The sequence below is a fragment of the Aptenodytes patagonicus genome, chromosome W (genome assembly GCF_965638725.1).
Source record: "Aptenodytes patagonicus chromosome W, bAptPat1.pri.cur, whole genome shotgun sequence".
NCBI lineage: Eukaryota > Metazoa > Chordata > Aves > Sphenisciformes > Spheniscidae > Aptenodytes > Aptenodytes patagonicus.
The window spans coordinates 39,768,780-39,783,411 of NC_134981.1; the positions used below are offsets into that span (position 1 = coordinate 39,768,780).

Sequence of the window (14,632 nt, forward strand, 5' to 3'; positions counted from 1 at the left end):
GGACCGGGCCCAAGGCCTCACGGTGGTGCCGGGGCGTCATGCTCCCTGGCAACCGTTGCCAGGCAGCAAACGCGCAACCGCGCGCGGGAGAGGCGGGGAGCGCCCCCTTACACGCTGAACACCACGTATATAAAACTATGGGGGCTCACCCGGAAGCGCTTCTATGAGGGCGGTACTAGGTGCCGTGGTTGCTTTCGGGTGTGCAGTGCGCTTCCTCAGTTAGGTTTCTCCGCCGTGACCGGTTGGCGCCGCGGACATCTTCCTCCGGGTTCCGCGCCTGCTGGCCTCCGACGCGGGGCTGCCCTCTTTCCGCCCGGCTCAGTCTCTGTTACCATTAGTCCCCTCTGTACACTGAGTGATGCTGTTACGGGGCTCTGGAACCGCGGGACTGTGGGGGTGGCTGACGCTGCTGCTGGTGGCCTGCGCGGCACGGGCCTCTGAGATCACTTTCGAGTTGCCTGACAACGCCAAGCAATGCTTCTACGAGGAGATTGTCCAGGGCACTAAGTGCACCCTCGAGTTTCAGGTACTCCTTGCTTCCCTCGGCCCCCGGGGAATCTCTTGTTATTTCACTTTTACCGTTAATATTAGGGTTTTAATAACTTAATACCTATATAAATTGGTGGGCACTCAAATTATGTTATGTGAACAGCCTATCTGAAGTGTTGCTTCTGGTGCTTGGCACCTCTGAATAAATCTTTATAGCATTATATGTTTGAATAGATATTTAAATACTTCAAATAAAATGTCTACTATTTTAGAAAGCTTCTGCATGCATGTAAAAGGGCTGTGCCTTTGGATAGAAGTCTCTTCACCCTTCAGGATGCTTTATCTTAAAGGCAAGAAGTTTGGAGCAAGGATTAAATTTAACTACTAGCCTGAGAGTCATCAGAATAGTAAGCTATGAATACCTAAACTGTCAGTTGCTCTTGCTGTGGAGATAGGATAGCTAGTCTGATTCTACAGAACAATGTGCTATAGACCAACAATAATCAAAGGCTGACAATACTTGAGACAATCATATGAAGTTTTGAGTTGCTTGTAGGCATAATCTGAATGTGCTGGTGTTGGAAAGAAATACTGTCATTAATTGTGCAGGAGTGAGGCAGCAGAACCTCTAGAACATTGCTCTGTTGACATGCACATATGAAAATGAGCCAGGCTGTAATACCTGTTCTACTGGACATATGCCATTCCTGCAACATAAAGCAGCTTGACCTAATAGGCTACTTAGACAGTTTAGGCCATACATAAAGGAGTTGTTTTATTGCATTTTGGCAATCTCAACTTGCTGAATAAATTACATGGATGGGTTTGTGGATATAGTAAATTACTGATTTATTACAGTAATGTCTTTGCCCCATCAAATTTCATCTACTCTAGCCTTTGCTATAGTACCAGTATCTTAAAACGAAGTAACTAAAGCTTCCCTCATAAACAGTTAGAAAACATAGTTGACATTACATAGCCTCAATTTAAAAAATCTTGTTTCGAATTTTTCTGTGCGTCTTCCATAGGATGAGGATTTTTGCAAACTTGTATTGAAAGATTTTCAAATTAATGCATTTTATCTTAAAACACTTGTCAGACCAAACAATTTGCAGTGCTAGTTGGGGAAGCGCTAGTTGAATGTTCTGCTTAAGATAATTTTTTGTTGTTTTCAGGTGATCGCTGGAGGTCATTATGATGTTGACTGTCAGTTGGAAGGTCCTGATGGTGCTGTATTATACAAAGAGATGAAGAAACAATATGATAGTTTCACATTTACTGCATCCAGAAATGGAACATACAAATTCTGCTTCAGCAATGAGTTCTCTACTTTCACACACAAAACTGTGTACTTTGATTTCCAGGTTGGAGAAGATCCGCCACTGTTTCCTAGTGAGAACAGAGCAACTGCACTTACTCAGGTAAAATATTGTTGTGTCTGACAGCAACTGTTAGGTGGAGGGAATGTCTTTCAAATTCAACTGCATTAGGATTTCACTGTTGAAAATGAATGGGTTGGAAGCTTCTTTAAAATAAACTGAGTTACTAAAAGGGAACCTTTTTGAAAAATTAGGATTTACAGAATGTAGAGCTGAGGAGGAATTACCAAGTGTTTAAGTGGCAATTAGTGAAAATATACAGTGGCCTATAGTTTAAAGAACTTTTTTATGCCATGGTTCTATGTCTGTGGAAGTGTGTATATTTTATAAAGTGTAAAATATCAGTGGATCGGGGTTTTCAAAATTCCTGAACTTTGGAGAAACTTTGAGAACAATTTGGTTTTATATTAAAATAGTTTAGAGTCTTTTCTTGAGGGGAAGACTTGAATGGTTGATCTCTTATGTAACTGTCTCTTTTAAAATGGGAAGAGAATTCTAGTGAAATAAACAAATGAACAAAATCATACTTAACTGGGTTCTAGATATGTCATTTATAAGATATTTAAGCGGCAAAGCAGTATTCTTGCTCCAGACTTATTTTCCTTATGTTCCCTTCTTTCTTCAGAATTTTAGTTTTACACCACTTCTGCCCAAACTAAATCAGCCAACTTCACTTGAAACAGTCACTTCACAAATTCTCACTAACATTCTTACACTATAACTGTTACCAAACTTCAGTTTAAACAACTGTTTTAAAATGCTGGATGTGGCCACTATTTTACTAGTTTGAATTCAACGGTAGAAATGCCACTTCCCAAATATCCATCTTGCTCACTTGAATTTACCCCATGTAAGTCTGCAGTGGCTAAAGATTTGTAATGAGTAGGTGACTTGCTGTGAATTCAGTTATAATTCTTATCTTTCTTCTCATCACCTTTCTCTTCTGCTTTATGTTGTCTTTTGATTCTTGATCCTGTAGCTCCCTATCTCCCTGCACTTTCTTTAGTCTTCATTCTATGCATTGTTACATGTTTTGGTGTTTTTGTGTATTGTTGGGGGGGGTGTATTTGGGTTTTTTGTTGGTTGGTCCTTTGGCACCAGTAAAGAATATTGAGAACACAGAAGATGCAGATTCTGGATCCAGCATCTTTGCGGGTTGTGGGAGAAGGTATAAGAAAGTGGTTAAACATTGGAACAGGCTGCCCAGGGAAGTGGTTGAGTCCCCATCCCTGGAGGTATTTAAAAGACGAGTAGATGAGGCGCTTAGGGACATGGTTTAGTGGGCATGGTGGTGTTGGGTTGACGGTTGGACTCAATGATCTTAGAGGTCTTTTCCAACCTTAATGATTCTATGATTCTATGATGAAAAAGGTTATCACTGGGTTGTAGCATATATAATGCAAATCAGATCTTTGGGAAAGGGGAAGTTAACTTTCAAAGCATAACACATCTTTGGTAAGTAGATTCTCCATTGCAATTTTCTTGAGGCTTGTAGTATGACTAAATTTGGGCAGACTTTCACAGGGACTGTAAAAGGTAAATCCCTGAAACTAGACTTTGTTTAAATTTAAGATCCCTGCTGTAGAGTAGGGGAGGGCTCTATAATTTAGCAGTGAAACAAATGGCAGAACTTAATGCATTAAATCTCTTCCTGAATTTTGTTTAGAAGAATATCTTGGACTTGTTCAGACACCTGTCCTGAAAGTCACCAACTTGAAAAGCTGATTTGACACAGATATAAGTAACTGACAGTGGTTTTTATTAGGGTGTCAAACACTTCCTTTTATAATAGATTGTGCTTTTGATCTTCAGGAAATACTGATTTTTAGGGGATAGAACAACTAACCAACTGACTAAAACTTAAGTATTTTGAAGATATTCATTAATTTCTTGATGGTCAAAAGACAATCATGGGTACTGACTCTTACTTTCAGAAGATAAACTGAAAATGGAAGAAGCTTATGTGTAAAATTATCTAGGTCTTGGAAAGCCCATAGTACATAGATTGAAAAGGTTAAGATTTTTCAGGTTAGAAAAGGGAATATGATTTTTTATGTAAGATGACAAGTGCAGTTGGGCAATTTGGTCTTGAGTGTTTGTTATATGAATGTGGTAGGGAGCATCCAGGAACACTGAAAGATAAGAGTTGTCCTTTCTCTAATCACTTTTTACATATGTGACTAATAGAAGGGTCTCATGCCAAAAGAATGTACTGAGGTCAGCAATCTAGATTTCAGGCTTTTGTGAAACTTAAGTTTGAGAATTATGTGATGAAGAATCATGTACTTCTGAAATATAAGTGTTTTAATATCTACTATGCACATCAATGATATAAGAAACTTACTAGCTATCTAAATCTGGGGAGAGATTTACTGCTTGTTTTGCTGGTGTATGTGGAATTAACAAATGTTGGATCACTGACATATTTCAATAAAGTGTTTATATTCACTTTTGAACCCAAACATGCATGAATTTTAATATTCATTTTGTGATTCTTAGAGTGCATTACTTCTTATTGGGTCTGCAGTTTTGCACACTCTGGTACTGAAGTCAGTCACATTCCTGTGTGTAAAACTTGATTAATATGTTAGATTTATAGTATTTCAGTCTGACAGTGGACTGAGATAATCTTTCCGTAAAGCTATGTGAATCCTAATTTTAAATATCAAACCACAAAACTTCACAGAACAAGCATTAGAAGGGTTCTTAACTGAGCTGTGTATTTGTTTGCTTCTCTAGATGGAGTCTGCGTGTGTTTCAATTCATGAAGCTTTGAAGTCTGTCATTGATTATCAGACTCATTTCCGGTTGAGAGAAGCACAAGGCCGCAGCAGAGCAGAGGATTTAAACGCAAGAGTAGCCTATTGGTCAATAGGGGAAGCAATCATTCTTCTTGTAGTTAGTGTTGGGCAGGTATTTCTCCTCAAAAGCTTCTTCTCAGATAAAAGAACCACAACAACCCGTGTTGGATCATAACTGATAGTGATAATGCTTCAGGTCATTGTGCTATTCACTTGTGAAATTACTGTTCTCCAATTAATTGTAGGTACAAAGGAGCTAAATATGTGAAACATCTAAATGTCTACCCCTCCTCATTGATTAAAATCACAAAACATACCCCAAAAGTTATGAAAGGGACACCCAATTTGAAATATAGAGTAAACAATGTTTTCTGATACTTGTATTAAATATCTGGCAACAACCAGTCTCTCTTTGGTTTTGCTGATTTTAATCCAAATTGAGTTTGACTTTACCAATAAGATTACCTATCTGTGGTATAATGCTTTAAAAGAACCCAACAATCTAGTGTCTGATGTGAAAGACAATACTCATGAAAATTTGATTTGACTTTAATTTTTGGGCTGAATGTATTGGATTATAAGCAAGCTAATGTGATGAACTGTAGTTGCAAGATGTGTTGTACTGTTTTGATTTGCTGTAACAAAAAAAAAAAATCCAATTATATCCTTTGCTTATCTGTAAAACTGTTGCAAGCTTGATACTACATGATGGTGCAAATTCTCCACCTGCCTGGTAAATCTTCACCTTCAAAACCTGCTAAATTTTATACTTGAGTGTATTTGCTTAAACGCACACTTCTCTACATTAAAATATAATGCATTTCCTCTTTTACAATGTTCTACTAAACTTCTAAACTGAGACTACTCAGGAAATGTGCTTTCTCTATTCAAAAACTTAAATTTCCAAGTTTTTAAAAATGCAATAAAATAGGGAATCTTGTAACTTTGTCACTGAAGCTGTGCAATCTCTGTACTTGTGCTGCTGCTGCTTGTCAGATTTAAGATCAGAGACAGTTTGATTTTTATCAAGCAATACAGCACCAGCACTGGACAGTTATATTGCACCCATTAGGCACATGCAAAGCTTCTTATTAAATTGTTTTCCTATTAAGAAGCCCAGTTGATACTAATACTGCATTGCATGAGTGCTGTGAACTTTATTTCCCTGTTTGATGCACTGATACATTATGGCCTTGTGCATGTAATTGCCACTCTCTTCTGTTAGCAGTCAGGAAATGTTTTAAATATTTTGGGGTATCTTTTTGGTAGGTTTGTAGCTGCATTGCTTCCACTGCTCATGTCTTTAGTTTATGTACTGTAATAAAATCTTGTTTTATTTGGATGTGGAAGATAGTAAATGTATGTACATACAAGTAGCTTGAATTGAGCTAGTCAAAATAAGGCTAAACTTTTTCAGATGGTTCTGGAGGAATAAATGAACTCTGACCAATTTTTAAGTGCACACAAACAAAACTAAGATAAAAATTGTTGAGTTGCTAACTCTAATTCAAAAGACTCCACTTAAACTAGTTTTCAGCAAGCAGAGAAAGAATGTTAAATCCTTATTAATTGCCTGTATTATTTCCAGAAAAAAATTGACAAGTTACACATACACATGTCCAAGTGGTACTTGGACATTCTGAATAATTGATCTAAGATGACCTCACTTTAAAATGGTGTGGTAGTTTAAAAAAAAAAAAAATCTTTGTTGTAAACTGATAAACTACTCTTTCAGAACTGAAGAAAAAAAACTTTAACACTTGAAGATGAGTTAAAAGGTCACAGGGATATTAAAAGCTTAATGTATATTATGTTCAGAATTATGTATAATGTCCTTCTATCTTGTATTGAACTTGTAATATTGCTGTCCCATTTTTGAGGTGCAAGCTTCCCTGAAATTGTAACGGAATCTCAGATCAGAAAACAAAAAAGCTAGTGCTTTCTTTTTATGCCTGCATACAATGTTCTTGATTGTACCCATATGCTTTATCCTTATGTTTCAGTAACTGATCTTCGGTATTTTTTTTGTGTTTCATTATAGAAATGGTGCAGTTTAAGTGCAAGAGTCAGATAAAAACATGATTTAATTTTGATATTTTGACTAATCTTCTAAAGCCTGAATATCACTTGTTGAGTAGCTTTAATCACAACAAAAACATTTGTTTCAAAAATTGAAACACTTTTTTTCCACTAAGTCAATTCTGTGTACTGTCAAAATTGGTAAACAATGGGGTAAACAAAGTATTACCTGGCTGTCACATACATGTCTCTAATTTTTCTTAATGTTTGAATGTGTTGAATGGGACTGTTTAGCTCAATATTATTCCTGCTGAGGTTTAGTGGACTTGAATTTTGCATTGAAGTTGGGTATCTGAACCAAACCTCTGGTATAATGCTATATAATATGCAGCGATAGCTTAAAAATGCCTTTATTCTGGGGTTATGAAAAACATGATACACATTTAAAAATTTTATATATTTTTAAAATAAGTGATTGGATAGGATATAATAAAACACACGCTACCACTTCAACACTGGGTGAAGAAATGCTTTGTGATTTTTATTTTTTCTTTTTTTATTATTTTTTGGTTAAAACTGCATATATGAAAAGAATAGTTCAATCAGTGGTGTGATATGCAACTAAATCACCCTGTGTTAAATGAGATATAACTGCATTTGAAATTGTGAAAGGTTTCAACTATTCCTTGGATGGTTTATGTTTACATAATTTCTTTTCATGTCTTGAAATGTTAGTTCTTGTTTTAGTTTGAAGGGGAAAAAAGTTTCAATAAGACAAAAAGACCCTGTGAATATTGTATGGGGAAAATACAAACTAATATATGAATGTGATCTGATTTGTTATTCAAAGCTTTTTGGAAGAATAATGCTCCCCTACCAAATGAAAATAAAAGTTTGAGAAGTCAGCCAGTATTTTAACACATTACCTTCAAAAGTGTTAACCCACCTGGCATTTGATTGTTACTTCTATTACCGTACAATGAGAATTGTACAAGTTGACTGCTGTTCATAATTAGACATGCTTTAAGGTCATTGGAAAAACTCAAGTTAGAGCAAGATGGTGCGGTTACTGGCTTTTTGCTCAGCACATCATCAGTGCATGCAATAGTAATTATAAACCTGTTCCTGTTGGAGTGGAATTTTAAGTATTTGACCTCTGATGCCTGGAATGACTTGACTGTTCCTATTAATACAGGATGACCTAGAAAGATTTATCTAGTGATGTCTAATGATGGGATATAAGCTTTTAAGTAATTCTTATATAGTAGCTAGATGTGTGGTTGGAGGTATTTTATATTGTGTAGCTTATTGTTGAATCTTAGCATATACCACTTCGACAACTTTAAGTTTTAAAAACCTGACATAGTAACCATCACTAGTATGTGGGCACCTTCCAAAATGGCTTTTTCCCTCCTGTTTTTTTCTTCTCCTATGTTGGTTGCTCTACGTTCAAAATCTTTCAAGAATATTTACACTAAGTGGATTAAAGAAAGTTGTTTTTTTTTTTTTTTTTTTGGCTAGGAATATGGGTAAATTCTACTCTTTCTGTGACATGTTACAGTTATAGTCAAGTAGTGCTGTGGGGTATTTTTAGGTGCCTGGCACTCCAGGATTGGAAGGTAGCTTAAGATTGTGGTGGTGTGCTGCACTGGGGGTGAGGGGGAAATAAGAGAGATGGTGCAGTGTTCTTCCTGGATCTCGGTAAGAAAGGCCTGACAACAGATAGCTTAATAAAATAGCTGTTTTAATGTGACAGAATAAAAAGAGGAATACAGATAGTAAATCTTATGTCCCTTTGGATGCTGGGAACCCCATGTTTGTGAAGCACTAGATGGATTTTCCTGCAGCACTACACAGATTACATCCATGGAAAGGTTCTTCCTCCCTCCCATGCCATGGTGCCTCTTATTTTGTGTAAGCATCTGAAAGCAGATGGCAATAAAAGCTGGTACTACAAGCATTGGAATCAGTGTACGTGTATAATAGTACAAACAAAGAAGGAAAAAGTCAGTGGAATCCTTTTACATGCCAATGACTCAAGGTTAGGAGGTTTTGCCTTTGCCCTTAACATAAGTGTTCTCCTTCCACAAACATTTCTGACTTGAAGGAAGACTACTGTCTTAAACAGTGGACAGATGAAAGACATCTGAGTAAATTCCATGATTATCAGAATCCCAAAGATACCTTTGCTCCTATTAAGTTTTACTTTTAAAAACAGGGCTATTTGATTAGCAAGAGGACTTCCGATTTTATATCATACATCAAATAGAATCATAACATAGTTTGGGTTGGAAGGGACCTCTAAAGGTCACCTAGTCCAACCCCCCCTGCCGTGGGCAGGGACATCTTCAACTAGATCAGGTTGCTCAGAGCCCTGTCCAACCTGACCTTGAATGTTTCCAGGGATGGGGCATCCACCACCTCTCTGGGCAACCTGTTCCGGTGTCTCACCACCCTTTCTTCCTGATATCTAGTCTAAATCTACCCCCCTTTAGTTTAAAGCCATTCCCCCTTGTCCTGTCGCAACAGGCCCTGCTAAAAAGCTTGCTGCCATCTTTTTTTATAAGCCCCCTTTAAGTACTGATAGGCTGCAATAAGGTCTCCCCAGAGCCTTCTCTTCTCTAGGCTGAACAACCCCAACTCTCTCAGCCTTCCTTCATAGGAGAGGTGTTCCATCCCCCTGATCATTTTCGTGGCCCTCCTCTGGACCCGCTTCCAACAGGTCCGTGTCTTTCTTATGCTGAGGGCTCCAGAGCTGGATGCAGTACTCCAGGTGGGGTCTCACCAGAGCAGAGTAGAGGGGCAGAATCACCTCCCTCGACCTGCTGGCCACGCTTCTTTTGATGCAGCCCAGGATACGGTTGGCCTTCTGGGCTGCGAGCGCACATTGCTGGCTCATGTCCAGCTTTTCACCCACGAGTATCCCCAAGTCCTTCTCGGCAGGGCTGCTCTCAATCCCTTCATCCCCCAGCCTGTACTGATACTGGGGGTTGCCCCGACCCAGGTGCAGGACCTTGCACTTGGCCTTGTTAAACCTCGTGAGGTTCACACGGGCCCACTTCTTGAGCTTGTCTAGGTCCCTCGGGATGGCATCCTGTCCCTCTGGCATGTTGACCACACCACTCAGCTTGGTGTCATCTGCAAACTTGCTGAGGGTGCACTCGATCCCGCTGTCTATGGCATGGATGAAGATATTAAACAGTACCGGTCCCAATACGGACCCCTGTGGGATGCCACTCGTCACCAATCTCCATCTGGACATTGAGCCGTTGACCACTACCCCCTGGATGTGACCATCTAACCAATTCCTCATCCACCGGACAGTCCACCTATCAAGTCCATACCTCCCCAGTTTAGAGAGAAGGATGTTGTGGGGGACCGTGTCAGAGGCCTTACAGAGGTCCAGATAGATGACGTCTGTAGCCCTTCCTGAGTCCACTGATGTAGTCACTCCATCATAGAAGGTCTAACGTAGGTTAGTCAGGCAGGACTTGCCCTTGGTGAAGCCATGCTGGCTGTCTCGAATCACCTCCCTGTCCCCCATGTGCCTTAGCATAGCTTCCAGGAGGATCTGTTCCATGATCTTCCCAGACACAGAGGTGAGGCTGACTGGCCTGTAGTTCCCCGGGTCTTCCTTTTTTCCCTTTTTAAAAATGGGGGTTATGTTTCCCCTTTTCCAGTCAGCGGGAACTTCTCCGGACTGCCACGACTTCTCAAATACGATGGATAGTGGCTTAGCAACTTCATCCGCCAGTTCCTTCAGGACCCGCGGATGGATCTCATCGGGTCCCATGGACTTGTGCACCTTCAGGTGCCTTAGATGGTCTCGAACCTGATGTTCTCCCACAGTGGGCGGCTCTTCATTCTCCCAGTCCCCGCCTTTGCCCTCTGCGGCTTGGGCGGTGAGGCTCGAGCACTTGCCGGTGAAGACCGAGGCAAAAAAGTCATTGAGTACCTCCGCCTTCTCCGTGTCCTGGGTAACCAGGTCTCCCGTTTTGTTCTGGAGAGGGCCCACATTTTCCCTCGTCTTCCTTTTATCCCCGACGTACCTATAGAATCTTTTCTTGTTGCCCTTGACGTCCCTGGCCAGATTTAATTCTATCAGGGCTTTAGCTTTCCTAACCGGATCCCTGGCTGCTCGGACAACTTCTCTGTATTCCTCCCAGGCTACCTGTCCTTGCTTCCACCCTCTGTAGGCTTCCTTTTTGTGTTTGAGTTTGTCCAGGAGCTCCTTGTTCATCCCTGCAGGCCTCCTGGCGTTTTTGCCGGACTTCCTCTTTGTTGGGATGCATCGCTCCTGAGCTTGAAGGAGGTGTTCCTTGAATATTACCCAGCTTTCCTGGGCCCCTCTTCCCTCCAGGGCTTTGTCCCATGGCACTCTACCAAGCAGATCCCTGAAGAGGCCAAAGTCTGCTCTCCTGAAGTCCAGGGTAGTGAGCTTGCTGTGCGCCCTCCTCGGTGCCCTAAGGATCCTGAACTCCACCATTTCGTGGTCACTGCAGCCCAGGCTGCCCTTGAGCTTCACATTCCCCACCAGCCCCTCCTTGTTGGTGAGAACAAGGTCCAGCATAGCACCTCTCCTCGTTGGCTCCTCTACCACTTGGAGAAGGAAGTTATCATCGACGCATTCCAGGAACCTCCCGGATTGCTTATGCCCTGCCGTGTTGTCCCTCCAACAGATGTCGGGGTGGCTGAAGTCCCCCATGAGGACCAGGGCTTGTGAGCGTGCGGCTGCTCCTATCTGTCTATAGAGGGTCTCATCCGCTCGGTCTTCCTGGTCGGGTGGCCTGTAGCAGACCCCCATCGTGATGTCACCTGTCCCTGCCTTCCCTTTAATCCTGACCCATAAGCTCTCGGTTGGCTCCTCATCCATCCCCAGGCAGAGCTCCATGCACTCCAGCTGGTCATTGACATAGAGGGCGACACCCCCTCCTCATCTCCCCTGCCTGTCCTTCGTAAAGAGCCTGTAAATACATATATATAAGATTTTCATCTGACTTGGGTCACTTCACTCCTGAAAGCACAAGGAAAATTATCCCACTGAATTGGAGAAGCACCCCATGAATCTAAAATTATGATGACACAGTGTGTTTGTTGTGCAAACACCAAAGATTCTTAAATTTTTACCTTTTCTATTTTTGTAGGAGCTGTGATTATTTGTTTTCAGATACTCTCAGCAGTTCTGATATTTTGGGGGGGGGGAGAAAGTTCTGTGTTTCGAGCAAGAAGGATAGCTCACTAAACTTCCTAAAAATCAAAGCTGATAATATCTTTCCTTCCTTAATAATTTTCGTGTAAAGGGAGGATGAAATACAGTTTAACGCTTTTAAATACCACCTTTAAAGAAATAGGGGTATGTGGTTTGTGCCCTAACCTGACTCTTGCAAGTTAGTCTCCATAGACCTCATAAGACACAAATGGTTCCTTGCAAGTAGAAAAGAGAAACAGAAATAGATTTATAAAATCTTCTGAATACTCTGCACTCTCTCTCTCTCTCACATTCTCTCCAGACCTAAAAATGCTGTGAAGTCTAGGCAAACTGCCAGAAGTTTCACACCCAGTGCTGAACTAGCATAAAGTCAAAGGTTGCTAGCTGTATTTGGATGCCAAAACATTAGTACAGCCCCACTAACTACTGGCCTTCTACACATCCTTCTGCAAAGCTAGATATTTTGCAATTTTTGCCTCTTCTATAAGCTTTCATTGCTTGCCTCTCCAAGTTTTTCTTTAGCACTAATCTCCCTGGCTGGTAAGAAAGCATTTCGCATACTAAAAGTTTCCTCTTCAATAGTAGCTGTTGATGAAGGTCCCCTCTTCTGCAATGGGAAGCACATGCATCAAGTGTTGCATGTCCTGGATATGTCTGCAATATTAGTTAAGTACAGTGCAAGCCTGTTCTTAAGACCAGATTTGCCAGTCACCCACACTGTAACCCCTGGAGCTCCCACTAAGAAGCTGCCTCAGCCCAAGCTCCACAGATGTTCAGTGGAACATCTTAGAGCCCCAGAATATGTCCAAACTTTCATTTAAAAATTGAGCATGTTACATTTGCGTGCAATATTGCCCCATCAGTGACATCCCAAACCTGACGCTTGTTAACATTGTACACTCAGTGATCTCAGTGACTAAGGGCAGCAATTTGAAAAGTGACGGAGCTTCACAAACTGAGATCCATCCTAGATCCCCTGGTCTTTACCTCACAACTTACGTCTAGCCACAAAGGGTACCACACCGGTACAGCAGAAGGTTGAACTCATAACTTGCAAGCATATTTTTGGAACACAGAATTTTATTTACTGCATATTTGGATATAAACCAATATATAACTACTAAATCACAAACTCCACTGTAAGCTTAGAAACATTCCCACTGAACTCAATGGGACTACCCAAGTGATAAGAAATGCTGTGGGATCAGTCACTTGAGGCTCCCAAATCTGGTTAAATTCCCTTGCTATTATAAACAGAATCACAAAAATCACGGAATGGCTGAGGTTGGAAGGGACCTCTGGAGGTCATCTTGTCCAACCCCCCTGCTCAAGCAGGGCCACCTAGAGCAGGCTGCCCAGGACCGTGTCCAGATGGCTTTTGAATATCTCCAAGGAGGGAGACTCCACAACCCCTCTGGGCAACCTGATCCAGTGCTCGGTCACCCTCACAGTGAAAAAATGGTTCCTGATGTTCAGACAGAACCTCCTGTGTTTGCTGGCAGGCAGCAGCAATCAAGCGTTTGGCTGCTTTCCCATGGTAAAGAGAGCAGTCTCGGCTGCACTGATTTGTCACCTTTCAGGCACCAGAAAGCATGCTTCTGAATGGCCTGGGCAACGTTAAGACCCTAAAATTGTTGTTAGCTGGTATTCATTTTAATAAACTTAATTTGTAGCCTCTGAGCCTGAAATGGTGTAAAATTGTTTTGCAATAGTAGGGCTGTGGTGCAACCCCACTGCCTGGGTGTGGGTCAGCTGGGGAAAGTTGCCTGGACAGTGACTTGATTCAGGCACAACATTTGTAGCACCTGCTCTGTTTCCCTATAATTCTCAGCTTTAGGGCTTCAAAAAGAGTTGTTTTGGCCTTGATATCCTAGTATAAAGTGCAGGTTTTAGCATTGGTGGATGCCTTGCAAAAACAATTTCTTTATAGTCTCTTGTAAATCACGATGTAAGATCTTCAGGAATTTACTACAAATGAAAACACACAAAACTACCTTACCATACTTACAAATTATTTTCATCCAGGAGGTGGATGCAGAGGGATTATTAAGACCCTCTCTTGGGACCTTATGATTCAGAGGGTGTGGATAACTTGCATCCTCCTAATATATAAATAAGTGTATATAATATATAAATATGCATAAAATTATATACACGCATATATAGGCAGTTGTGATGGAGTCTTCATGAACATTGTGGCCCAGTCATTGCTTCCTTGAGAATCTTGTTAAGTACAGCAAAAGGTATCCTTATTCTCTTTACTTAAGTCACAGAAGAAGGGATATGCTAATGAGAGTTTTAGGATTTTTTTAAATACTTTTTTATGAGTACTTGTGCTATTTTTCCTCATTTTAGTTTTTCTATTTGCTATTTGAATGATAATGGTCTATCTACACTGTGTTGAAAGAATACCCTATTCAATGCCAGATGCTAGAGTCTTCAATAATTGCATTGGGTTTGAATTTTCCTCTTAAACTTTAATGATCTAAACTTGAAAGTGGAAGCCAAACTTCTTAATTTGGAAAATACAAAAATAATTACATTTAAAGCAGCTGTGAAATTTATCACTGGCTAGCTTTTGGAAAACACTCTGATCATTAACAACAAACTATGTCTTTCTAATACTTCATTAAATTGAACGGTGAAAACTGAGACAGAGAAAAGTGTTTTCATTTTGAGATGACATGAAGGTGGGTTTTTTAATAATACAAGATATTTTTGCTTTTGAATACCCT

The 14,632-nt window shown here is 40.6% G+C and overlaps 1 protein-coding gene across 1 annotated transcript; it reads left to right on the forward strand.

Annotated features, from left to right (window-relative positions):
- Positions 1-202: 202 nt before the first annotated feature.
- On the forward strand, positions 203-7,600 carry LOC143171968 (transmembrane emp24 domain-containing protein 7-like). The gene is made up of 3 exons (XM_076361155.1): positions 203-526; positions 1,665-1,910; positions 4,608-7,600. The coding sequence occupies exons 1-3, from the start codon at positions 359-361 to the stop codon at positions 4,842-4,844; spliced, it is 651 nt and encodes a 216-aa protein (XP_076217270.1). The 5' UTR covers positions 203-358; the 3' UTR covers positions 4,845-7,600.
- The last annotated feature ends 7,032 nt before the right edge of the window (positions 7,601-14,632 follow it).